This window comes from Impatiens glandulifera, chromosome 7 (assembly GCF_907164915.1).
Source record: "Impatiens glandulifera chromosome 7, dImpGla2.1, whole genome shotgun sequence".
Lineage (NCBI taxonomy): Eukaryota > Viridiplantae > Streptophyta > Magnoliopsida > Ericales > Balsaminaceae > Impatiens > Impatiens glandulifera.
In genome coordinates, this window is record NC_061868.1 from 44237274 (window position 1) to 44265204 (window position 27931).

The following is a 27931-nucleotide window of genomic DNA, read 5'->3' on the forward strand; positions in this document are numbered from 1 at the left end:
ATGGGAAGAAGAAGAAGGCTCAGTCAGAGAGTTAGTTCAAAATCCCAGATAATCTCCTCAATTTGCTCCGAGTTCGCGGCGTTATTTCTCTGCAAATCCTTCCCCTATACGAATTCGTGTGACAAGAACTCAAAAGAGCGATGATGATGGGTATTCAACATGCCAGATACTTAAAGAGATTTGCATCTCACAATCTCTCTTCGAATTCCATCTATTTTAAATGTCCTGATCTTTTCAGAAACCGGGCTCCTTCCTTTTATGGATCAATTCCTCGTTCTTCAAATTCATTTTCGTCTTCATCATCTTCTTCTTCGAATTCAAACATGGGTTTCCTTGGATGGTATTTGGGTATGCTCGAAAGAAAGCCAATCTTAACGAAAAGCATAAGTGCATCTCTAATTTACGCAGCGGCAGATGTTACCTCACAGGTAAGAAACACTAATATAAGATTTAACTATTACAGTTTGATCTGATTTTGATTGATTGAATGAATGAATGATTGATTGAAGATGATCACATCTGAACCAACCGGCGGCGGAAGTTATGATTTGGTAAGAACATTGCGGATGGCTGGGTTTGGAATGATATGTGTTGGGCCATCACAACATGTATGGTTCAACTATGTAGCAAGGATCCTTCCCAAGCGTGATATAGCAAGTACCTTAAAGAAAATTTCAATGGGTCAGCTTCTCTATGGACCTTGCTTAAATGGAACATTCTTCTCCTTCAATGCTGCTCTACAAGGTTAGGTGCTGCTGTAATACATGACTTTGTCCTGCTTAGTTATTGATATTAAACATTCTGCATAAATTCAGGTGAAAACCATAAGGAAATAGTTGCCCGTCTGAAACGAGATTTACTGCCCACTTTAGCTAATGGTCTAATGTTCTGGCCACTCTGTGATTTTCTTACCTACAAGGTCATTCCTGTTCATTTGCAGGTAAAAATATATAAACTTTCTTCTTCTTGTTTAAATCATTTCATCTTCTTCTTTGATTCTTGAATCTCTCCGGGCCTCTGCTGTTTGTTATTGTTGCTGTAGCCGCTGGTTAATAGTTCATTTGCATATTTGTGGACCATATATTTGACATATGTGGCAAGCTTGAAGAAAGCAGCTGTATATTAATTAATACATCTCTCAAAAAAGGATGATGATGATGGAGCAACAAGGTAAAGGTAAAGAATCTATGAAGAACATCTTAGGATTTTAGTTCGCACTCATATAATTGCTTGTCTTGTTTTGATCTCTTGTTCCTTTAAGTATTATTAATAAAATTGAACCTATATTTTGTTAGGGTCTGTTTCAATAAAATGTTGGTCTGATTACTCAACACGGTTTAGCACATGTTTTTTTTATTCAGTTGGTTAGACTAAATTTATGCTACTATTGACTTGTTCTAAATAGTGGGTTAGTATTTGATAATTTCTTTAATAGTGGGTTAGTATTTGATAGTTTCTTTAGTAGTGGGTTAGCTTTACTATTTTACTATTTTGTAGGACAACTATTATTTTGTAGTATTTAAGATTCTTTTTATTATAATATCATTATGAGTTAGAAAAGTTTTGATTATTGTTTTTATAATTGGTATAGAGCCACACCAACTTTCACAAAAGAGAGAGGAATCATATCAATGGTTTGATTTATAATTGAAAGGGCGAAGTAAGACGTATTCGATTCATAAGGATGAACGAGAAGAAAGACAGTAGTCTCGTTAGGTTACCCACCTACACTTGTAAGCATTATGATCACTGAAATGAGTGGATGGAAAATTTGCTTAGGACAAAGGAGATGTGGCATCTGATCGAGAAAAATGTGGAAGAATGCGCAGAGGCGGGCCGTCTTAGCGAAACTCAAATAAAAGAACTAAAAAACAAGGATTGCAAAGTGAAATACCTCCTCAACCTGTCTAAACAAGTCTTAGATCGCAATTCAGCTAAGATTGTTTGGAGTCTTTAAAAGCAAATTTGGGGACACTGAGAGGGTCAAGAGATCTCTGCTCAACACTTTAAGATGCAAATTTAAAATCTTGGAGATGAAGGAGAGTGAAACTATCAAGGAGTATTTTGTGAAGGTTTTGACTGTAGTGAACTAGATGAGATGCAATGGAGAAACAATATCGGACAAAGGATATGTGGCATCTGATCGAGAAAAATGTGGAAGAACGCACAGAGGCGGACCGTTTTAGCAAAACTCAAATAGAAGAACTAAAAAGAATGGTTGCAAAGTGAAATACTTCCTCAACCTCTTGAGTATGGTCATCTACAACAAAAGAGTATGGAGCTTCTTGTGTTAGATGATGAATGCAAAATCTACCATTCGATGGATTAATAATGACCACAAAGATGAACTCGAACAGGCTCTTTAGGATCAATGCTAAGAAGGTGACACTTGAAGAGAAATCCAAAGTAGTAAAAAAAAAGTCTCAACAGTTACATATCTTCAAGCAGTTTTCGATGAGAAATCTCTGTTATGGCACTATAGAATTAAGAATGGGACATCATAATTATTAGAATCTTTAAAATATGCATTCTCAAAAGATGGTAGAAGACTCCCTTCATCAATATTTCTGAAGACATATGCATTCACTATCTAATGAAAAACAACACAAGAAAAAGCTGTAAAAAAAAATAAGTGAAGGGTCACAATGAAACTACAATTAATTCACTCAGACCTTTATAGTCATAATACTACCGTCTCTAATGGAGGAAAATATATTTACTAACTTTTATTGATGATTACAGAAAAAAAAAATATGAGCATATTATAACCCACCAAAGTAGTCAATGATAAGAGTCGACTTAAGAGACCAAAAGGTTACGGGTTCGATTCTATTTAGAAACGCTTTGAGTTGAAGCGGGAACCATGGCTGGGGAGTGTCATGTTATAGTTCTTCTTAATTCAAAAATAAAATATGAGCATATTTTATATGTGAAAAAATCTGATTTATTTGAGAAATTTAAGAACTTAAAGCTAATGATCAAAATGAGAGTGAACTATCTACAACTAGCTTGCTTTCGTACCGATATGGGTGGAGAATGTACACCTAAGGAGTTCAACTAGTTTTGTGAAGAAGAAAAAATGAGAATTAAGAGGCTCAACATTTACTATTTAACAAAAAGAGAAATGCCTAAATAATTATGGAAAGAAGCAACTGACTTGTGTATATATCAGATGAACAAAAGTTACACTAGTGCAGTACAGTAACTGACTCCATAAAAAGTATGGAGTAGTATAAATCATTATAAGTTACTTGAAAATTTTTGTTTGCGTTCACACCTTAGTTCACATAAAAAAAAGACATAATTTTGATGATAAGAGTCATATTTACATATTTCTTGGCATTAGGCATATAAACTCTATAATTCAATGTTAAAAAGTTATTATGAAGAGGAGTTAAAGTCTCTCGTTCATCCTCTGAATAAATATCAACAAATCAACCTACTATTTCCAGCTCCTTTAAAAAAGTAACATCAATCCAACCTATTGTGTAATCTGGAAGAATTAGAGGACCTTGAATGACACAGAAGGAAGAGGGATGGGTGATGTGATTTTATTTGTTATTTTTGATCCAATCACTTAGGAAGAAATTGTACTCAATGGCAAAGTGGAAAAGAATCAAGAAAATATCAGCCATCAAAGAGAAATAATACTTGGAAGCTACACTAGCTTCCAATTAGAATGAAGTGGGTTTTAAAATCAAACTCAATAAGTATGGAGAAGTTGATAAACATAAGGCAAGACTAATCGTTAAAGAGTACACTTAAGAATAGGGTATTGACTCTAACGAAGTATTTGTTCATGTAGCTCGTTAAAATGTTATTCATATGATCATTGTAATACATGCTCAACAAACGTGAAATCTCTATCAAATAGACGTGAAAAGTGCATTTCTTTAAATAAAAAAACACTACTTGAGAAAGTATTTTTATTGACCCGCCTAAGGGATTTGAGAAAAATGGGGAGGAAGACAAAGCTTACGAATTAGAAATGTTTTTTATGGATTGAAAGAAGCTCTAAGGGTTTGGTTCAGCATAATTGAAGTTTATTTCATATAACAAGTTTTGAAAAGTATTCATATAACTAACTTTGTTTAATAAAGTAAATTCAGAAGCAAAAATATTGATGGTTAGCTTGTGCGTTGATAATTTGGTTTTAACCAGTAGCAGTGAATAGATGAGTGATGTTTTCAAAAAAATTATGATGCAAGATTTTGAGATAATAGACATTGAGTTGATGAAATATTTTTTAGGTCTTAAAGGGAAAACAAAGATAGCAGCAAGTGAGCTCTTGGAAAGATTTGAATTAACTTAATTCTGATAAAATCCAATTGTTCTTAATGCAAAATTATGAAAATGGAAATAAAGTTGATTCAACAAAATACAAATCACTAGAGTGACACCAGACTTGATATTTGCAATTGGAATAGCCTCACCCACTAGGTTGCATTTAAATCTTGTAAAAATGATATTTAGGTATATAAGTGAGACGGTTGAATTATGTGTATTATATGGAAAAAGGAAAAAGGAAAAAGGAAAAAAATATCTTATTGGGTATACCGATAGTGACTACGCAAGCTGCTAATGATTGGAAACACATTTGAATATATTTTTATTATTGGAGGAGGAGTTATAGCATGATTATTTAGACTAACAACAAATTGTTACACTTTTCTATTATTAAAGTTGAATTGGTGACAACCAGTGTGTTCAATAGATGAGAAGAATTCTATCAAAACTCCATAGTCACAATCCAAATGCATTACAAATTTTTTTATAATATTTTTACTATAAAATTGTCTTAAAATGTTATTTTGCATGAAAGGATCAACACATTGACACCCATTATCAATTCATTGAAGGACAAAAGAATAATTAGTTGATATTATGACAAAAACTTTAAAATTTGAGATTTTTGAAGATTTGAAAAGTTTGATGAGTGTTTGAAAATGAAATGTGATTAAAATACAATTTAGTTTAACTAAGGGATGGATTTGTTAGAATTTGTTTGAATAAAATGTTGGTCTTGTTACTCAAGTACACGACTTAACACATATTTTTTTTAATTAGTTTGTTAGATTGAGTTTATGCTATTATTGACTTATAAGTAATGGGATAGAATTTTTCCTTCTTTTTTTTACTCACTGTCATCATTCGTTCAAAAAAAATTATTACCTTTTATGTTTTAAAATTATATAGAAAAAACAATTAATTCTTATGTTTGATATTTTATTTTTTTTTATAATATAACTAAAAATCTATTTCTGGCTCGCTTTCCTTTCCCCGACCCCAGGGCCAGAAGAGTTTTTTCTGTTTTTGTATGTTGGACTTGGACCCTGAATGAACTATCCTAATTGTGGTTTGGGCTCAATTGTTTCGGGGCTTTTGGCCCATCACTCAATCCCACAGACGCTTCAAATCCTCATATTTATTTATATGCTAAGCTTGTTTGATATGTTGAGTTATTTAAATCCAAAAACTTTTTCTTTCATCAAACAAATCTTTACAACATTTATAATATTAAATAATAAATATATTTGATTATTTAATCTCACCGAGGCATTGGTGGAGGAAACGAAATAATTTAGAAGAATGAATCATAATATTTGTACATTTATCTATTTTTTATGGGTTTCACCATTTTTTTATTTCTTCGTGATTGAATGATAAATCATGAAAATGTGTATTATTATTCCTTCAAAAAAAAAAAAGGTGTTTAAAGTATTCACTTTGAGACTAATTAAATGTTTATAAAAGTTTTGAATTTTGATTCTGAAATTTATTCAAAATACACAAAATCAAACTTTTGGTATATATAGTTAAAATCTTCATTAGGTTATGTATGAATGTGTATAATTATAATACTTTCTTTAGATTTGTAATTAAATTAAAAGTAAATTCATGCAGTTGAAAAAAAAAAAGTATAGAATTACAACATTGAAATAAATAAATAAAATGATTGAAAAAATATCATATAACATACATTTATATTAGAATTATAATAAAATTTCAATTATTTATTTTAAGTCTTCAAACATATAAATAATTAGAATTAAAACATCACACAATTCTAAATTAGAGTCTTTCCCAACCAAAACTAATATAAAAAGAAATATTATCATCAAATTATTTAAATAAATATTTTTGTTATTGTACTCCAATAAATTTCATTTTCATTCGTTTTAACTGAAAATCGAACTTATATATATTAAAAACGAATTGAAATTGCACAAAATCAAAAAGAATGCGAGAGATTGTGATAATGTATAGTAAGTAAAATCTGGAGAATCATGGTGAGATTCAGAGGAATGTCTCTAATGCATTATGATATTGAAGGAGAGAGAATGTGGACTTGAACTTTCTGTTGAAAATAAACAGATTTCTGTTTTTTCTGTTTTGAGTGGAAGGCTGAGAAAAAAACGGATAACCGTCGGTTAGTTAGGATCTGATCGGGTGAGCTTTTGTTGTTGTGTCTATGGAGGATTCCATTAACCTGACCACTTTTAGACAGACTACGGACCAGAGGAGGCGGAGCCAGGTCAGGCCAGCGGCTAAGCGGAGGGGCCTGAGGCGCCGGCTCCTTTCCATGGTTTGCTGCAATCTCTCCGCTTCAATGAGGAGAATTTGGCGACGAATCGCCAACCGCCTCCGAATTCGTAAAACAGGTTCTTCTCTCAACTTTTGGTACATTTCGAAATAATATTTATATATTGAGATTCTTAATCCCTTTCTCGAAACTAAATATTTCTCTAATGGGTAGTCGATTTTATAGAAAAGAATAATGATTTAGTCATGTATTTACGATAAATCTACGATGATGATACAAGAGAAGAGAATGTTTCATCATAACAATTCTTTCTTTTTTATATAAATTTTGATATATTACTTGTATCTTACCAAAATTTTAATATATCAAAATATTATCAAGTATACAATGTGAATACAAAATTTCACGGACAGGTATAAAAAATTGAATTGGATAAAATACAGATATTTTTATAAGAGAGTATAATTTATTTATTTTTTTGATAAAAGAGAAGTATTGTTATAAAGGCCCAAGTCCAACAACTAAACAAGGCCTAAGATTTTTAATAAATTTAAATAAAAAAGAATGTCACAGAAGATAGCCCAAACAAGTAAGAGGCCTAATACCTATAATTTTGTAAAAAATCGTACATTAAAGTTTTGAACTAAAATTATAAGAAAATTCATTAGATTGTGATATGCGCAATTTAATTGATCAATAATCTGTTACAGGGTTGATGAAGCTAAAGTACGATGTCAAAGCTTGTGAGTACCAAGATGTTCATGTCTTGTGGGATTTGCTCCAGAAAAATGGGAAAGATCCCATGGTGAAAAAGAAGAAACCCTATCAAAAGGTATGGGCATGGGCAAAGCGATCCCCGCATATTTGTCGTGATATTTGACCCGATTAATATACTTATTATAGGGGTCAAACAAGAAACGCCAAAATAAAATAATATAAGATAGAAACATAGAGGATCGAAGAGTTCCAACAAATAATTTTGATGTCTCTCATTTTGTTCATAAACCTATTGTTTTTCTTTATCATATCCATGGAAAACATTTAATTCATACTCCTGTCAGTTTAATTATTGGGTCAAAATTATTTAACTTTGGTCCTAATTGACCAATGTAATCCTTTATAAATAATTTATCTCTCAATTACAATTAAAATGCAAGGTGTTTCCAAGTAGAAATGTGAATCGAATTTGAGACTTTCCGCTTTAAACCTACCCTTGTCACTTTAAAAAAAATCTTATTAATATCTTGCTAAGGAATCAAAATGTGTGTCCCATAACTGACAGTCTTTTCTGGAGATGGATGTTTCAATTTTAAATGTCAGCAATGAGTCATATGTCCATGAAACTGGTCATTTTATGACCAAGTGTGGGGCTCCCCCTCCTAAAGCATTGGAACCTAACATTAACATTGTTCACTTCACAATGGTTTAGGGTACCCTCTTAGCTTATAAGCTAAGACTTGGTTTGTTTATAAGTATTACCAATTCTCTAACTTTTTCTTTAGTAACAATTTATTTTTTCTTTCAAAATCATAATTATTCATGAATATATAAAGAGTCGGCTACACAGTTTTGACATCTCTAACATAGACCTTCAAAATCAGAAAAAATAAAGTTAAATTATCAACTATCAAATATTTATCAATTTTTCTATATGTAGTTACAAAGCATCTAACTAACTAAATTATATATATATTTTTTTAAAAATAATAGAAACTTATTATATTTATTTAATAAAATATAACTATTGAATTAAAAAATAAAAACAAATTTACTTTCTTTTTCTCACCCCAATTTTGAAAGGCAGCTATTAAATATTTAAATTTAGTCAAATGGATAATTTAACTTACTATTAATCTTTAATCATTTAAACCAGAATAATGTCACTTTACCTATCTCGTGGGTTTGTTAAAACTTAATATATACATATATATATAATTAAATTATTATTAACAACTTTATTAATTTAGATTAGACAATATTAAAAAAAACATAAGTATTTAAGGGAATGAAAGATTCAAGGGAATAAAAGATTCATTAACCAATTATATTTGGTCTATATATAAAAGAAAAGGTTATAACAAAATTAATTGAAATGAACTAGTCTTGATCGAGTACACAAACATGTAACCAATACAATTAATTAGTTAATTAATTAATCTACTAATCAAATCATGTTGAGTAAGGCAGTTGAGAAGAACAACCAGTTAGTTTTTAGTATAATGTCTTGACCGACAACTTGTTTATTTAAATAATAAGATCAAATCAAGTTTAATTAATTAATAATATGAGTGGTATCTTACAAAAGATACCATTATATATTTATACATATGTTGAAATGTTATAATATATATATCCATTAAGTACATTGCATCTCACTACCTATTGATCCAATAATTAATTAATTATATGTGAGTGTTCTTTTCAGATTATTTTGTTTTTTATTTGAATAATGTGACAAAATATTAATTTGAACTATAAATATGGAAAAAAATATCTCTATCCTTTTTTTTGCGTGATAATATTTACAGTAAAATTGTATGTTTAATTTTACTTGAAAATATATTATTTTATTATATATTTGTGAATTGTTAAACATTTCTATACAAATATTTATGTACTTTATAACATTATATAATACTTTAGGTACATAGTTTGTCAATTTGTACTTTATATTCTTAATCCCACACTCATTTGTTTGTTTCTTCACGAGGCTATAAATGACGTTGGATAGGATTAATTAATGTCTGTTTAATTAATATATAATCAACCTAATTAATATTGCCTGAACAAGAAAACAATATTAATTCTCACTTCCTTACATTAGAAACAAATAAAAAATTATTAAAATAATTTAATTTTTTCACAACCCTTTGTTGTATAGAAACTAGTAAAAAATGATTTGGTTGAGATTTATGATTCATGTATAGCAGACCATGCATATTTAAAAAAAGATATATGAACAACAATTATATGGAAATAAATTATAGATAAGTTATAAATACATATTAGTTTAGTTTAATTATTGTTGAGAATATTTTTTTTTTAAAAACGGTTAATAACAACATTTAATTACAAATCCAAAAAAAACGAGAGAGTTTAGAGTATAATGTTTGCTTTTCAAACCCAACTCACATTGAACCATAATTAATTCATATATATAATTATTTAACTCAATATTTATTTATAATAGAGAAAGACTATGAATAAATAAATAATATATATTTTTGAAAATTAATGTAAGATAATTGTTTTAAAATATTTCAAATCATTAGCTTGTTGTCTTATTTAATACAACATTATAACTTTATATTTAAGGATGATAAATATAATAAGATTGGATAAAACAATTAGAAAAATTATAATTCTGAATTTATTTTATTGTATAATATATATATATATATATAATATTTGAATCAACCTATTTATGATATATGACTGGTTATAAATTTAAATTTAATAGTTATGAATTCACGTTTTAAAAAAATAATTAGATTCGATCGACAAACACAATAAAGAATGTCATAATTAAAATGGTGGTAAGGAGGGTAATGTGAGGGTGGTGCAATTCTTTTTAAGAAATAAACTTAGTTAAAAAATAAATAATAATAATTACTTTTAATTGAAGATATAATAATATAAAATTAAATTTATTTATTATTAAACTCATCTTATTGTTTGTCTGAATTTTAGACCAAGTGTGGTTCCATGTTACTCCAAATTTGGGATGTAATAAAGTTAATTAGGGGGCTTTGTGAAATTTGAATAAGAATTAAAGAATATGAAGTACTTTTTCATTTTATTAAAGTCAAAAGATTGTATTTATTATTGACCTAAATTATTAATTTTAAAATAAATCATATTAAATAATATACACCTGATAATTAAATCAAATTCAAATTGACTAATTGAGCTTCTTGGTATGGGTTCATGCACAAATCTCATTCTTTTTGTACCAAAAAAAAGTATGGTATGGTGACATTAAGATAAATTTTACAATCTCATTATTTTTTTACCAAGAAAGTATGGTATGATAACATTAACAAAGTATTTTTTGCATTGAGTTAATTAACATCTTCGAGATTATCGTTATTTTTAGTTTTCTTAATCAATTAAGTTTTTGTTGAAACGATTGTCTATACTAACAAACAATAAAATGAAAGCCGCCCCTCCAATCTAATATTTGGGTCAATTATAATAGTTACTTGTAATAGAGTTTGAACTTTTGTTATGATTTCCTTCTAAATAAATAAATGCCACATCTAGATGTGTTCATATAGGTCAATCCCACCTTGGAATTTTTTTGACTTTGTAAGTTAAGTGGCAAAATTGAAATCCTCTTAATTAAATGCCTGAAAAAAATGTTAAAATATTTAGAAATTTAAGAAACTTAAATAAATATAAATAAATTTGAGGATTTAAATTATTTTGCAAGAGTTTACATGTTTAGTTATATAGTTTTCTTAATTTATTATGGATATAACATTAATTGTTATTAAGACATCAATTAATACATACATTTTAAATAGTTTTTGTTGTCATTTAAATCAGTTTATTACATGTTCATTTCCTTATTATAACACATTTATTTAATTTAAAATCACATTTTAAATAGATTTGTAATTTAATGCAATTCATTACATCTAAATGATCCAAATGAATTGTGATATACATTTTCTATTACAAGACATTTATTTAATTTAAAAGAATAATTTAAATAATATGGTTCTCATTTAAATCCGTTTATTACATCTAAATAACCCTCCTACATTTTCCTATGATAACACATTTATTTGATTTAAAGAAATGTTTTAAAGAGATTTTGTTATCATCTAAAAAAAATATTTAATCTAAAAAAAAATTATTAGAATAAAAAAGTCTTATCTAAAGACCAAATATCTCATATTTTATTCTTATTAAAAACACGTAATAAATTAAAATGTCGTCATAATTGTGGATCGTCGTAACTATTTTTTAATAAATAAATAACTAGCATGACATCCTACAATTATTTTGGAAACATTTCCACTAAAGAAAAACTAGCATGATATCATACAATTGTGTATCGCTAAGAAAGTATTATAATTATTGCAATTTGATTAAATGGATAATTTAGATTGTTTGTGATTATTACATCCAAAATAACCAGCCGGAATTTACTTACTCCCATTCATCAAAACAAAACAAAAAAAAAGAAGAAAAATATTACCCTAATTTTTAACCTCCACTCACATATATAAGTCAAATGTGATTTTTTTTTTAACCAAAAAAAAAAAACTACTATTCTCTTCAACCTACTAATTTGTTCTTGTCTTAATGAAGATAATTAGTCTTCTAATCAATGGCTTAATTCATTAATCAATCGCCATCGATTTAAACAAACAAGTTCAAAAGCTTTGGAAGATCATCAAACCCTTCTCGATCCGTCGTCTCCTTTAAATAGCTAGTCAACACATCCGATTCATCTCTATGTTCAAACGACATCATGATCGAACGCCCCCGCTTCACCGCCGGCGACCGATTCATCCTTCCGTCATCGGACATTACCTTTGCCTGAGATACCACATCCTCAATTTTCGAAACAGAGCATCTCCTCGGCTGCGCCACCGATTGATACGTCACACCTGATTCCTCATCGCTCGGAGACCAAATCGGCGGATTCGGAAACGCGATCGGACGAATTACTCCGCCGGCGAGCACCGTATCAACCGCCATCTGACATAGATTCCAGTTTCTAGATGTCATTAGTCCAACAGCACCGCCAATTGGATTCAGTGTTCTTCCGCAAGCTTCGAACAGCAAGGATTGAAACAGAGCTGATAATTCAATGGAAGAAAAACTCAGATCAAGACGCGGAATTGGTGAAAGGGTTTGAGAAATTTGGATGAATTGACATACCAGGTCGTTGTTCAATTGGAACGGAATCGATCTTCGATAGAAGATCGCTCCGGCCAAAAAACTTAGCGACGAACAGAGTAGCGTTTCCTTGTGCTTGAGCAGTCGGAATCCATTGAAGACATGGCCGGAGAAGACAAGCTTCGCTACATCCTCTTCGAAGAACTCTGCAACCATTGCAACTCATTTTCTATGATCAATGAAGAAGATGAAGAAATTAAGTGAATGAAAATGAAGCCATGGATGGGCTTATTATATAAGCCCCAAAGACCTGGGTTAACAATTAACCCTAGTTAAATATTCTCAATCCCCAAGTTATGGTTTCCGCTGCGGCTGTTTTCCGCTTTCATTTTTTTAAAGACTTGTTTGGTTGAAGGAGAATCATCCCAATAGTTTTGATTAACAAACAAAATAAATCACAATAAAAAACATTTCTCTTCAAACACATATTAATGTAAAGTGGGGAAAAGAGCTGGAAAAAAAGAAAATAAGTGTCTACGAGATTTCGTAAATCTGAAATAGATTATGGTTTACTGAAATTCAACATTTGTCTTTTGACGTGTATATCGACACATAAAACCCGTAAATAAAAATGCATGAACATGCAAAATGACAGAAGTCGTTTAAGTATATAAATGAGATTATCAGAATTTAAAAAAATATTATTTAGCTTATATTTTACGCCATAGAAAAATAATGTTTATTCCACGTAATTCTAACCTTTCTTATATTTAAAAAAAAAAAAATCACAAAACATGTTAACAGATGTTTAAAAAGGCATGAATTTGGTGATAATTTATTATTGTGATATCACTTCATTAAATTATATGTATAAAAGTTAAAATATTTTCACTTAGAAGTAGATTATAAAAATCAAGGTAAAATGAAAGAAGATGGTAAAAGAAGTTTTACATTGCATGTCAACTATTTTCTTCTTTAGTTTGTTTTCATTAATTTGTTTTTTTTTATTTTGTTGATATTTCCTTTGTAATGTTTGATTTTATTTTATTATTTTTTTGGGTTCAATTTGTATCATTTACATTACTTCAGTTGTTTCTTTAACTTATCAAAATGTACATTTGTCTTCTTTGACAATAATAAAATAATAAAGAAAGAGAGACTAGTTGCATATATATGTATATATAATAAATTATATGTGGCCTTGTTTGTTTATGGGTTATTTGAGATTGATGGAGATTATTTCCAAATAAATTTATTAGTTTGAGATTATAAAAAACAAATTACTTGAATGAAAATATTTTAGATTTTAAAATTTATAAAATAAAATATATATATTAATATATAATAAAATTATAAGTTATTTAAGATTGTTCACAAATAAAAAAGTTAATAAATATTAAAGACAAAATTAAGTTTATTATAAAAAAATATATTATATTCAATCTTTCAACTACCTTTTCAAACTTTTTATTTCTTTATTTTTTTTTATTACTTTTATATATTATATATATATATAATTTAATCAAAAGAGAATAAATATATTAGTTAAAACTAACTTATTTTAACTCCAAAAGTGTAAAATGTGGAATTAGATTCCAATCTTAGAACAAATGTGGAAAACAGATTTGAAAAATTATCTTTATTTATATTTGTTTAAATTATATATATATATATATATAATTTATATAATATATATAATAATATAAATTATGTCAAGTGAAATAAAAAATATATACAATAATCTAAGTTATGATACAACTCAGGGTGAGTTACTATAGTTGTTTCGTGTGCGGTGTACTCGAGTTTTAGTATTTTATTGTCTATACATTTGGACAATTTTCAAAATAATATAAGTTAGGTTACAAATTAATTTTGAAAAAAAAATCAATAAAGAATTTACTTTTTTTTATTTTTAAAAAATTAACAATTAAGTATTCATTAAAAATACAAATTAAAAAATATGTTGGTCCAAAATTCCCAATGTAATAAGAAAATAAGAATAAAAAAATTAGAATGTTTTTGTTTGTTTAGGTTGGGAGAGTATATACTTGTGAAAGTGGGGTCCAGAAGATGGGGAGAAAATTAACCTCCCATAAGGAATCTAATTTACAAAGGGTTCCCACCGTCGATTTTCCGCAGCATTTTTCTTTTATATATTATTTAATTAAATAAATGTAACATATTATTTTAATGACGTGGATTGCACTCTCAGTGGGATAGAAATGGGGAGAACTGTCCCACTTTTTATGATTTGACTTTCTTTTTTATTTATTTTATTATAAGAAAATTGGATAATTGGATGGAGAAAAATTGAAATAAAATCAAGATTAAGAACCTTTTGAGTTCCACCTATGGATGAAATACCCTTTAGCATATAAAAAGGTATCATGCACAATCAAAAGAGTTTTCTTTGCCTTCGCACATCATATTTTAAGTCATTCACCCAACCACTTTTCCTATTTTCTATTTTTTATTAAATAGTTTTTAATAACTTATTCCCTAGCCCTCTTTCTATTAATTTAATGTTAATATCTATTATTACGTTTATAGTGAAAATCAAATATTTTTTAACAAAAATATACAAGTTAAAATAACAAAATAACTTCTACTCTTGGGCTGTTTAAATAACTTATGTATGTATTGTTTGTGTTATAAAAAGTTGGGTTATTTATCATAAAGATTTATGACTAGTATCCCGTCTATTTTTTAGGTTAGGATTAAGTTTAATTAGGTAATGCTCGAGTCCTTAGATAGTTGTTGAGTTATTTGGATTGAAACGACTAATATCTTATTATTTTGTGGTGAACTATCTGATTTAAGATAAATAGTTGAACGTTATATTATTATTATTATTATTACTATGTTTTAATATTTGTTTTGGAAAAATGTTTTCTCCTCGATTAACTTCAGCTTGATAAGCTATTTGACAACGTGTTTGTATACGTTTTATATATAATATTTTGTGATTTTTTTATTTTAGTTTCTCATATAATGTTTTTGTCGATCTTTATCATTTTTTTAATATATATGAACTATTTTCGAAAATAAAATTATCCTAAAATTTTGTATTATTAATATTTAATAAAACTACAATTTTAAAAAATAAATTTAAATTAAAAATACTTTAATTGATATGATAAAGATTGATCTAATTAATTATTGAAATAGACTTGTTAATTTTTGTAATTATATAACATATTTAAGAGTAAAATATTTATTAGACCTAAAAATTGAGTGAAAGGTTCCGTGGGGTCCATGTAAGATGTAGAAGTAGAATAATTAAGCTTGAATTAATAATAATAAATATTGTTTGTAAGGTAATGGTTTTGGCTTAATAGATTAATCTAAAGCTTAATTAATTAGTGTCGTCATCATATTTTTAAACTTCCAAGTACTGAAAGAACAGATTCCTATTTCCAAGTTATTTAATTATATTGATGAAAGGGCAATGATTTTGGATTCACTATATTTATTAATTAACATAATAAATATGTCATCCCTTCCGTCATTATAGATGTCTCCTTAATCCCTACTTTAATGTTCTATGTTATAATTCGACGCCGCTGGCTGCTTAACAAATCATTTATTTATTATTATTATTATTTCATAGATAAATTGTTATATATTAATTCTCATTATCAAACATGGTGAATGGCCTAGTCAGAGTTGGACTTTAATTAAGGGATTGTTCTTTTATAGGTTATTTTTAAATAATTGTGTTCTTTTGAGGTATGAGAAAAATTATTAATATGTATTGATAATTATAGAATAATAAGATATTTGAGAATGAACTCATGTTTTGACTAGGCAAAGCAACACTAATATTAGAGAACACTCTCAATTTTATTTTATATTTAAGTTAAAGTTTGCATTTATTAAAGTTGTTTGTAATTTCAATATTAATGTGAGAAAAGATTATTATGAAGATGGTAAAAAATACTATAAAAATTTAACAAAAAATAGTTAGAAGTTATAAACATTTTCACATCACACTAATTATGATTTTCAAAATGAAAAACAAGTAGACTCATTAAAAAACATCAATTTTTATATCGAAAACTCAAAAGAAGGTTAAACTTGTCATTTATCGAACGTTGATTCAACGACACTACAAATTTTGTACATTTTCCTTTCCTAGCACATTTTTATCTTCTTTTCCACAATTTCTATAATATTTTTAATAATTTTGACTCGTTAATTGATGTGATTTTTTGAGGCGTCCAAAATATTGATTTTGATCGTTTGCAGTTTTTTTTCAAAGTTGTCTCGGTAAAAATCTTAAAGTCTTCGCATTTTCAATATAAAAATGACAAAAGTTTCATTTTCTAATTTTTTCCCACTTAATAGTTAATACCCTAAGTTTGAATCTCATTAATAACACACTAATAAATTAAATGAGTAGTAACTATAAGTCCTACTAGCTTCTTAAAATAAAAATTAAAGATTCAATAGAATAAATATTAATTATATAATTAAAGTTTAAAATAGATAGGCTGCAATATTAAAATTAACTAATTAGTATAAACCATATAAAATTGAGATCTAACATGCCAAGGCATGTTTGTCTACCGATGAGGTTGGTGGGGGCAATGAAAGATGATATTAATTTGTTCGGTGAAAAAACACTTGCCAAAAAAAGAACCACCATGGTCGATACGTACTTGTGTAATAGAGACCTATAAAAAAAACGTCGTCAATCGAAGAAAGAGCACAAAATATATATTGAGCTGAATCCAAACAAACAGGGTAATTAAAAATCAAATGAGTTGGAATGCACTAAGTGTGGGTAAAAGAAGAAGAAAAATGATGGAGATATTTACTTTTGACGTACGCAACCTCCTCAAAATTCTCTCAACCTTCCATTAACAACAACCATACTTCATACTCCATATATATACATATTGTTCTTTTCTTAAATATGTAATTAATTCATTTGTCTTAGATTTAATTAATTTTACAAAATTAAAAATAATAATGTATATACACAATTAAAGTAATATATTTGATTTGGATTCGAGTTATAATAAATGAATATAAATATAAAATAAATAGTCAACTTCAATGTCTACCATTTGAGTGGCACATTGGTAAATAAGTGGGTGGAAGTATAATTAAAATATTATTAAAAGACTTTTCCTAAGACTGAGCATTGAGCGGCCTCGTTTCGTCGCAGCTGCACGTTTTCTCACTCCTCTTTGGGACCCACTTTTATGTGGCGAATCGTTTCAATATATTTCTGTTTTAATCCACATGGACCGGAAATACCTAATATATATATTATTTAAAAGTTAATCAAAGTAATAATTATAAATACAATTCTAAAAATATATATGGAAGTTTAACTTTTGAAAATCATGGTAAGTTTTAAATTTAAAAAAAATAATACTTTAGAGAAAATTTACAGTCTTTTTTATTTGGTCTTAATTGTTTTTTATATATTATTTAAATAATTTAAAATCATATCTCTTCATTTTATCAATTAAATTACTTAATTTATTAATTAAAATATTTTTTATTATTATATATGAATACCCTTTAAATATTATATCAAAAAATTTATCACCAACTCAAAATCATCAATAAATTATTACCAATTTTCTCTCTTAAAATTTAAAAAAAACTCAAATAGGTGAATTGAATAATCATGAGTTATTAATTTTAATTTTTATTTTTATTAAAGGAGAGCTACAATGATATCTCCACAGCTATGACCCTATTTAAACTCAAAGTGTTTCCAAATAAAATCGAACTCGTGATCTTTTGGTTTCTTAAAATAATTATGAGTTATTAATTCAAAATAAAAAAGTAACTTGTTCAAATTAAATTATTCAAAATGTCATTTTTTATATAAAAATAAAAATAACATGTAAAGCTGAAATATTGATATAGTAATATTTTTATTGTTAAATAAAGTGCTTCTATATAATTTGTCACTAATAGGTTTCAACAAAATTAATATAGATTTTGTTATAAATTAATATACTAAGAAAGGGGTTATGCTTCTTATTGTCAGAGATGAGTTTGAAATTCTTTAAACTGACTTTTGTAAATCTGTGTTATTGGAAAAACATAAGTTTTTTTTTTTACTTTTGTTCTGGTTCATTCTAGTTCAGTTTAATTAAAAAAATGAAAAGTAAATAAAAACATAAGTTATTAATTGAACTATTGAAGAAGTTAATTTTGTAATGCAATAAAATGTTACCTTGTAATCATCAGATTGTGCTAATGTTGTTGATTGTTGTATGTAGCAATTATTTATTTTAAAATGGTTCTTTGGATTTGACAAATAGTAATATTCATGTCAAAGGTTGATTGTCACATAATATATAAGTTTAGGTCTTATAAAAAAGGTTGTTCTGATTTGTATCTGTCACAAATTGAAGGGCTCAGAATTGAATGAAAAAACAGCTGAATTTAAGGTTAATAAACCCCTCTCAACATTCTAAGAATATGGTTTCATCATCATATAGACAACAAAAGAACCAGTCTCCAAAACTATGAACAAAGGGGAATAATAATGCTTACAACTATCAATAGTTTTCAATTGTTTGCTTGCAGTTGTAGTAGAACTTGGGGTTTAATATACATATAATAATTTAATAAAATATATGTACAATTCAAATCATTGAATTATTGTTCCAACAATTCAAAGAAAACAAAATCCTATACCTCCTAGCTAGGGATGTTCCCTTGTTTAATTGCCTGTAGGATTTGACAGGTTTATTGTTTGAAGTATTGGGCCCTTTAAACATTTGGACCTTAGATTAAGACTTAATTTTAATTTTGGGCTAAATAAAAATGCCGAGAGGCCCACTATTGCTCTAGTTTTATTATTATTATTATTATTATTTTTTAAATGGGCATGAGTCTCATATTATTATTTTTTTGGTATGCAATGTAATTAACTCGAATCGAATTTAGACCAGATAAAAAAACAGAAGAAGAGGAATTATAAATGAATTCAGATTGAGGATTACAAGGATAGAAACAATTCTAAATCACGAACGTTAAATCCTTGTAATATTTAAAACCATTATATAAACTTTCAAAATGAAATTTTTATAACATTTACCCTCTTTGCAAAAGGTTAGCAATAGATATTTCCATATATAATTTGAGTAAATCATATTTATTACATTATGTCTTAAAACTTGATGTTACATCTAAATTCACATTAGATTAGAAAGAAATATATAATATATATATAAAAAAGAGAATATTTTAAATAAATTTAAAGATTACTTTGTATTTAAAACATCGTTAAATATTGTTAAAGACATGTTTTTTAGTTAAATAAGTAGACGAAAGTAACTTAACTTTGGCCGGTGGAGTTCCACACAATTCTTTCTTTTATTCTAATTATATTAAGAGTAAGATAGAGGAAGAGAATTTGGGAGAAGGAATAGAGAAGGAATGAGTCACCATATTAGATTGACCTAACCTTCCCTTTCTTAATCATTTCTCTTATATTAGTTAGATAATCTTCCATCTTTAATGCAGAAACTCGAACGCAGATAGTTTTTGGTCTTTAATGCACAAACCCAAAACTAGAAAATTATTATTACTCAAAATACACAAATGTAATTTAATTTAAGAGTATCCAAAAACACACCTTTGTGTGGTTTAAATTAATGTTATTATTATTATTGATAAAAGCAAACTAATAAAACTCATTACTTAAAATTAAATATTGTTTATAACATATCTCTAACCTTTTAAATTAAATATTGTTTTATAAATTAATAAAATATTTTGAATATATCTATTTTTAATAATTTTAATTTATATATATTGTTTATAATTGTTAAATTATCATATTTAAAATCAAATATTTTTTTTAATAATAATTTTGTTATTTTTATTTTATATATGAATATATTTTTAATAAATTTTATTTTCATAATTACTAAAATATCTATTAAACAAATAATTAGAGTAAATAATAATAATTTTATTATATATTTTCATATAATAATTTTATTTTAAAATTTGTTAATAATATTAATAATTTTAATATATATTTGCATTTATACTATATTATTAAAAATATAATATTTTTAATATAATGAAATATCAAAAATATAATTTTCATACCATTTTTTTTTTAATAATTAATTGATTTGTTATAAACAAAATTTTAGTTTGAAATTATTAAGATTAAATAACTGTTAGGAGATTATAACAAATCTACAACTTTTATGTTTTATGTTAAGGTCTAACTTTTTAATTAATAATTAATAATTAATAATTAATATATATATATATTTTTTTTGTTTTAAAACTAAATTTTATATTTTGATCTTAACCCACCAGTAAATTTGATTTATATAAAATTATATTTATAATAAATAATTATATATTTTTATATAATAATTTTATTTTAAATTTTTGTTAATAATTTTAATATATATATATTTTATTTATAATATTATTAAAACATATAATAATATTTTTAATATAATGAATTTATTTTAATAAATAATTTCAAAAATATAATTTTCATAATATTGAAAACAACTAATTAAAATATTGTTTATAATATATATCTAACCTTTTAAATTAATTATTGTTTTATAAATTAATAAAATATTTTGAAATTATAATTTTTTAAATAATTTTAATTTATACATATATCTATAATTGTTAAATTAACATAATTTTAAATCATTTTTTTTTATATTTTTATTTTATATATTAAATTCTATTTTAATAATTACTAAAAAAATATCTATTAAACAAATAATTAGAGTAAATATTAATAATTTTATTATATATTTTTAGATAATAATTTTATTTTAAAATTTGTTAATAATATTAATAATTTTAATATATATATTTCCATTTATAATATATTATTAAAATATATAATATTTTTAATATGATGAAATTATTCTAATAAATTATTTCAAAAAAAATTTCAAACCAAAAAATTAATAATTTTAATGATATGTTATAAAATAAAATTTTAGTTTGAAATTATTAAAATTATTTTAATTAATATATATATATTTTTTTAATTGTTAGATTAATTTTATATTTTGAGAATCTTAACACCTCTATCTTACATTACAACAACAGTAAATTATATTTATATAAAATTATATTTTAATAAATAATTATATATTTTCATAAAATAATTTTATTTTAAAATTTGTTAATAATATTAATATATATATCTATTTATAATATATTATTAAAACATATAATAATATTTTTAATATAATGAATTTATTCTAATAAATTATTTCAAATATATAATTTTCATAATATTATTGAACAAAATAATTAATAAAATAAAATTAATAAAATTCACTAATTAAAATATTATTTATAATACATATATAATATTTTAAATTTATTCTTATTTTATAAATTAATAAAATATTTTGAAATTATAAAATATTTATATTTAACTTATTTTATAAATTAATAAAATATTTCGAAATTATAATATATTTTTATTTAAAATATATATACATATATATGTTTATTTATTAGTTTGATTGTTAAACTAAATTTTTTTATTCTGAAAATTTAAATTCAATTGCTACAGTAAATTTTATTTATATAAAATTATATTTTAATAAATATTTATATATTTTCATATAATAATTTTAATATATATTTATATTTATAATATATTATTAAAACATATAATAATACTTTCAATATAATGAATTTATTCTAAGAAATTATTTCAAAATTATAATTTTATAATATTCAAAATAAATAATTAATAAAATCCACTAATTAAAATAATTTTTATAATACATATCTAACATTTTAAATTAATTATTGTTTTATAAATTAATAAAATATAATACATATCTAACATTTTAAATTAATTATTGTTTTATAAATTAATAAAATGTTTGAAATTATAATTTATGTTAAATAAGATTAATAATTTTAATATATATTTTATTTTGAATAATTAAATAAATATTAGAGTAAATAATAATAATAATTTAATTATATATTTCTAGATAATTATTTTGTTTTAAAATTTGTTAATAAGATTAATAATTTTTATATATATATATATATATATATATATATATATTTATATATAATATATTATTAAAACATACAATAATATTTTTAATATAATGAACTTATTCTAATAAATTATAATAAATTATTTCAAAAATATAATTTTTATAATATTGAAAAAAATAATTAATAATTTTAATGATATATTGTAAATAAAATTTTAGTTTAAAATTCGAGAAATATTATTATTATCTCAGAAAATGAAAAAAATAAATAAACACAGTTGTGATTTAAATTATTTTATTAGGTATTTGATAAACCGTTTATTTATTATATATTGAAAAATTAAATATAATTTTCTTTCACAATTAAAAATCACAAAGTTAAATATATTTATAATATGTCAATTATATATATTCTTATAAATATTTTGATCAAAATTTATTAAATTATTATTCTTCAATAAATAATTATTTTTGGATAACACATTAGTACATGCCTTGAAAAAAAAATGTTATTTTTATTTTTCATTTAATGTTATATATTGTAATATACAAATTTTTGATTCAAATTGATTAATATTTTTTTACTTTTCATTATTACCTATTGATTGCAGCTGCCACTATCAAATATATATCCGTCCTCAGCCCAGAAAGCTACTGAACTTCCCCTTGAGCAGCCATCCTTCTCCATGTCTTCTTTTTCTTCTCTCTTTCTCACTACCCATCTCTGGTTGTTGGGCACTCTCATATTTCTTTACAAAAATTTACAGGTGCATATCTCATTGGCAGGTGATGCACACATCCGAGTGATCATTTGGATATATAACAAAGACTGAACATCATCAAGCTTTAGCTATATATAGTTCAATATGGAACTTCCACAAATAATTAATTACACCAATGGAGAAACCACTTCATATATACACTTATATCTACTCTACAAATTAGGAAAGATTCATCATGCTGTAATCGGCCCGGTCCATTGAAACATGAAACTATCTATTTCTATAGATGTGGAGGATTAGTTTCGAATTCAACTTTAAAACCCCTCCATCTAAATACCCATTAACTTTTGATGTGGCTGGTGATTTAATTAGTTTTTGGTTGGTTGTAGTGTTTCATGTTCTATGGTATAACAGTAATTATGCTCGTCATGGTGAAGGGGATAATATGATGACCACAATAGAACCGTTGTTAATTATATGGTGCCAGTGTAGACATTGTTATTGCCGGCCATGTGTATGCCTATGAGCGATCAGTATGATCACTGAAACTTTCCTACAAATTCATTCTCCATTATATTGTCTAAACTATTCAAGTTAAGTCGATAAAACATAAAACTAAAGTAAGTAGTCATGTTGTCTTCACCAAAGCCAATTCAGCTGCTTCATATTTTTTGGGGTGGTTTTTGTAGCCACCCAATATAGACAGCCATGAGTGTTTGTTAGTCCATCACAATAATCACCATGAAAATCTTTTATTCATTAGCTGCAAGTTAGTCCTTCACAACAATCACTATGAAAATCTTTTAGTTTGTTAGTTTTTATTTTAAAGAACTAAATTTAGCATTCTTCCATTTTTCAATACATAAAATATCCGAAAAAAATATTTTGAACCTGACGTGAATCGAACACGCAACCTTCTGATCTGGAGTCAGACGCGCTACCATTGCGCCACAGATCCAATTGGCAAGTTCTTCTATTTATTGATATTTATTATCATAATGATAATAACTTTTACAATTTCTTTAAATTTTCTATAAATTAAAAAGTTGTTATTGTTTTAGAACTATTTAGTGCAATCTGCAAAAATCAATAGATGAGTTTCCTTTCCTTGTTTCAGGTGCAATATATATAAAGATATCCATTTGTTTGAATCAACTGCCAAAATAACAATAATTCTTTTGAAATAAGTCATCTCTACAATCAAAGTATCTTCCATAACAAAGGTCAATATCTTGGAGGTCACATGGATTTGCAGGATAAGTGTGTTGAGTTATGTAAATGACTACCAATTTGAGTTATGATTTATTGGAATAAGAAATTAGAATTAGGGAACTTAACATAATGTAAATAAACAATTTAAGAAATTTTAATTTATTTGTAAGTAAAAGATTTTAAAAAAAATGCACTTTAGTATATTATATATTTTAAAATATTTGAATACATAAATTTGTTTTTTTGGGGGTTGAGCTTAAATTTAGTACAACTCTGACATAGATCCGTCGTGAATTATGACGCAAAAGAAAAATATAAAATTATTCAAAATCAAAGCTTATTATCGGTAAAATTTAATTTGAAGTTCTCTTATCACTCATTTAACAAAAGTATTAAGCAAAAAACAGGTTGTATCATTTAGTTCATTTTAAATCTTCTTAATAAGTTTAAAATGAGGTAACACATTATGGTACTAAACTATTTTGAAACAAATTAATAATTATAAATATATATAGAAATGAATAGTAATGACAAATAATTAATCCATTGACAAGCAAACCAAACCTATTGTACTATCAATATCCATCAAATATTTATAAAATCATGTTTGAATTGTAAAGGCACCAATTATTATTCACAAAAGAAAATTGGTCTGAAAAAACTATTATTATCTGGTGATAGTTGTCTCTCCAATAACTCGAGTATAAAAACTAAAAACTAAGGTTCAGAAGAGTTGCAATAGTGGGAAATATGTGAAGAGATTTCTTATTGGGTTACAATCAAAAAATGATCAAAACGTTGTATCTCCCATCTCTTCGCATGTCTAGGTGACATTTGCTTTCATTTTTTTTTATTATTTTTAAATCACAATTAGAAATCGATAAATGAATAAATGAAATGGGAAGATTTGGGTGGAGAGTGGAGACTACTATAAGATTTAAGTTTAAATGAAATATAAATGTTGTTTTGTTTGTTTGAGCTATGACTTTTTCTTATGGAGTGCGACTAATCCCCGCGGGTTAAGTACATAGCCCGCAAACATACTTAACCAATTAACCAGGCGCAGAACTTGCCGCCTGACGGGCTCGAACCCAGGACCTCATGGAGGCCTGAGAGATATTCACCTTTTGTTGCCACTAGACTAGAAGAGGGGATGAGCTATGACTTGATTGTTGAGGTAAAATGTTAAACACTAATTGCGGTTAGTTAAGCCAATTTTTTAGTTCAACAAGTAGAAGAAATTGGCCAAACTTTGGCCGGTGGTGGAACTTCCACACAATTATTTCTTTTATCCTAATTAATTAATAAAAACAAATTGTTATTATTTTTTAAAAGGATGAAACAATTTTGCTTACATCATTATTACAACTAAAGTTGCACTATGTAAGTAAGTAAGCTTCTTGAAGAATTAAGAGAGAACATTAAATTTGAATAGTCTAACACATAATTAATATATTTAATCCACTCACAACGTTTGTATCTAACCATTCAATCCAGACGCCTTCTTTTATTCCAAATAATTTATATATTTTAAATAAAGTCGAAATTTATCACTAATATATATATATATATATATTATTCTGTATAGAACTAATAGATGTAACATTTTTTTATAATATTCAGTTCGAAATTTTGGAAACTAAAGGAAATATTTGGATCCGTCCTTACCAAACCATATAAGACCTGAAAATCGAGATCATGATTATTGACCTATGATACCTTTATAAATTTAAAAATAAATAAATAAAATTATAAACAAAAGTAACAAAAATAAGTTTTGAACTTTTGAAATTTTTTAATACTTGGACTTATAAATAAACTCTTTCTTATATGTGAAATGATCTACTTGTTCTTAATAGACTAATTCGGATTTGGGATTATTTCGATACAAACAAGTCTAAGTCATGAACTATAACTCTTTCTAATGTTCTCAATTGGCCTAAATTATAAGAATAACACTACCCTATTTTTATTTTTTTTGGAAAACGCTTTGAGCCTTTTATTTGGGTTTTCAAGAAACATAATAAAATATATAAAAAATAAAAAAATAAAAAAGTGGAAAGGGAACATTTGTTAAGGACATGTTTGTTTGAGTTATGACGGTAATGCCTAGATGATAATGATTGATTGTTTAGGTACAGTGTTAAACACTAATTGCGGTTAGTTAAGCCAATTTTTTTAAATCATAAAACAATTTTGTTTACATCATTTTTTTTTTGAGAACGCTAGGTTCCAAAAAAAAAAAAAAAAAAAAAAAAAAAAAAAAAAAAAAATTATGTAAGCAAAATTGTTTTATGATTTAAAAAAATTGGCTTAACTAACCGCAATTAGTGTTTAACACTGTACCTAAACAATCAATCATCATCATCTAGGCATTACCGTCATAACTCAAACAAACATGTCCTTAACAAATGTTTTATGTAAAAACATTATGTTTATGTACGTAAGTCTTCTTAAAGAATTGAGATAACATTAAATTTGAACAGTGTGACACATCACACATATTCATAATTAAATAGTTTTTTTTTTAACTCAGTTGACCTTGTAGTTAAAAATTACAAGATTGAATTAGTCCACATAATCAATATGAATTCTAAATGAGTATTAATTAATGGTACAATTGTTATTTTAGAACCTCTTAATTAAAATGATTTAAACTTTGAATTTTTTCAAATGGACAAAATGTTTGTATGGATATTGTAACGTATTATTATTATTGTTTTTAATTTGTTACGTTTATAAATGAAATGGTATTGACAAATGTTTTAAATTTATATTTTTTAAATTATTTTTCGAGATTTACGTCTTATAATTTAAAAAATAATCAAATTGACTAGAAAATTGTGATATGAGATTTCTTTTTAAGAAAATTCTAAAAGAGATATATTTAATATTTATTTTTCATAAAATTTCGAAACAAACATAATTTTGTCTAGATCTACTAATTTAATCATATCTTTTTAATATCTGGATTGACTATTCAGAGATTTATTGAAAAAAAGAGTCTTATTTGAGGAGAGTTGGTTCAATATGGATATCAATAACTTTTGAATGTGCAACTTGGCACCGGTGTTACTTTTATTTTTCATTCATTCCCTTTGGTCGACTCAATTACATTGACCTGAACCTTTGCAGTCGCTTCTATTGGTCGCCTCTCGTCTCGCTTATTTTATTCGATTTGGAGGATTTTTTGTAATTGATTCTTTAATAATATTGCTCGATTTTACATCCAAAGTATTCTGTTTGTTATTTTTCATAATTTTTTGTAAAGGGCCTCAATTTTCCGTTTTTCACCTTTCGACACTTTCATTCAAGTAAGTATAGAAAAAGAGATATTTTTCTCATAGAAAGAACTTGAACTTTCGGGTTTTATCTATTTCCGTTAGTGTGCATGCGATCCGAACTTCCTTGAGTTTCAATTTCCTACCAGGCGTGTAAATACTCCGAAGGGAAAACCCTCGACAGGGAACTCATACTCATATGTCCGACTACACAATACTAGAGATTCGAAAAGACTTGTTTAGGAAGACTTAAGATAAGATTGAGAGTATATTTGTGATTTTAATTGAATATTAAGATATAGAGTTATAAATTGTAGAATG

General features: G+C 25.7%; 2 protein-coding genes and 1 non-coding gene across 3 annotated transcripts; 1 reads left to right on the forward strand and 2 right to left on the reverse strand.

Moving 5' to 3' along the window:
• The first annotated feature begins 13 nt into the window (after positions 1-13).
• On the forward strand, positions 14-1357 carry LOC124944617 (protein SYM1). The gene is made up of 4 exons (XM_047484917.1): positions 14-428; positions 510-744; positions 816-940; positions 1043-1357. The coding sequence occupies exons 1-4, from the start codon at positions 141-143 to the stop codon at positions 1124-1126; spliced, it is 732 nt and encodes a 243-aa protein (XP_047340873.1). The 5' UTR covers positions 14-140; the 3' UTR covers positions 1127-1357.
• Positions 1358-11657: 10300 nt separating this feature from the next.
• On the reverse strand, positions 11658-12637 carry LOC124910826 (LOB domain-containing protein 39-like). Its single transcript, XM_047451510.1, has 2 exons — positions 12440-12637; positions 11658-12357 (listed from the first exon to the last, which is right to left on the reverse strand). The coding sequence occupies exons 1-2, from the start codon at positions 12621-12623 to the stop codon at positions 11915-11917; spliced, it is 627 nt and encodes a 208-aa protein (XP_047307466.1). The 5' UTR covers positions 12624-12637; the 3' UTR covers positions 11658-11914.
• Positions 12638-24003: 11366 nt separating this feature from the next.
• Positions 24004-24075, reverse strand: TRNAW-CCA. Its single transcript has one exon. It is a non-coding gene; the product is annotated as a tRNA-Trp (tRNA).
• Positions 24076-27931: the final 3856 nt, after the last annotated feature.

What these genes read in the sequence shown, in the direction of transcription:
- LOC124944617 (XM_047484917.1), top strand. Translation starts at nt 141, where the DNA reads ATGATGATGGGTATTCAACATGCCAGATACTTAAAGAGATTTGCATCT. An exon ending in CTTCAATGCTGCTCTACAAG is followed by an intron (nt 745 to 815) that starts GTTAGGTGCTGC and finishes GCATAAATTCAG; the next exon opens with GTGAAAACCATAAGGAAATA. An exon ending in TCATTCCTGTTCATTTGCAG is followed by an intron (nt 941 to 1,042) that starts GTAAAAATATAT and finishes TTGTTGCTGTAG; the next exon opens with CCGCTGGTTAATAGTTCATT.
- LOC124910826 (XM_047451510.1), bottom strand. Translation starts at nt 12,623, where the DNA reads ATGAGTTGCAATGGTTGCAGAGTTCTTCGAAGAGGATGTAGCGAAGCT. An exon ending in TCCAATTGAACAACGACCTG is followed by an intron (nt 12,358 to 12,439) that starts GTATGTCAATTC and finishes TTGAATTATCAG; the next exon opens with CTCTGTTTCAATCCTTGCTG.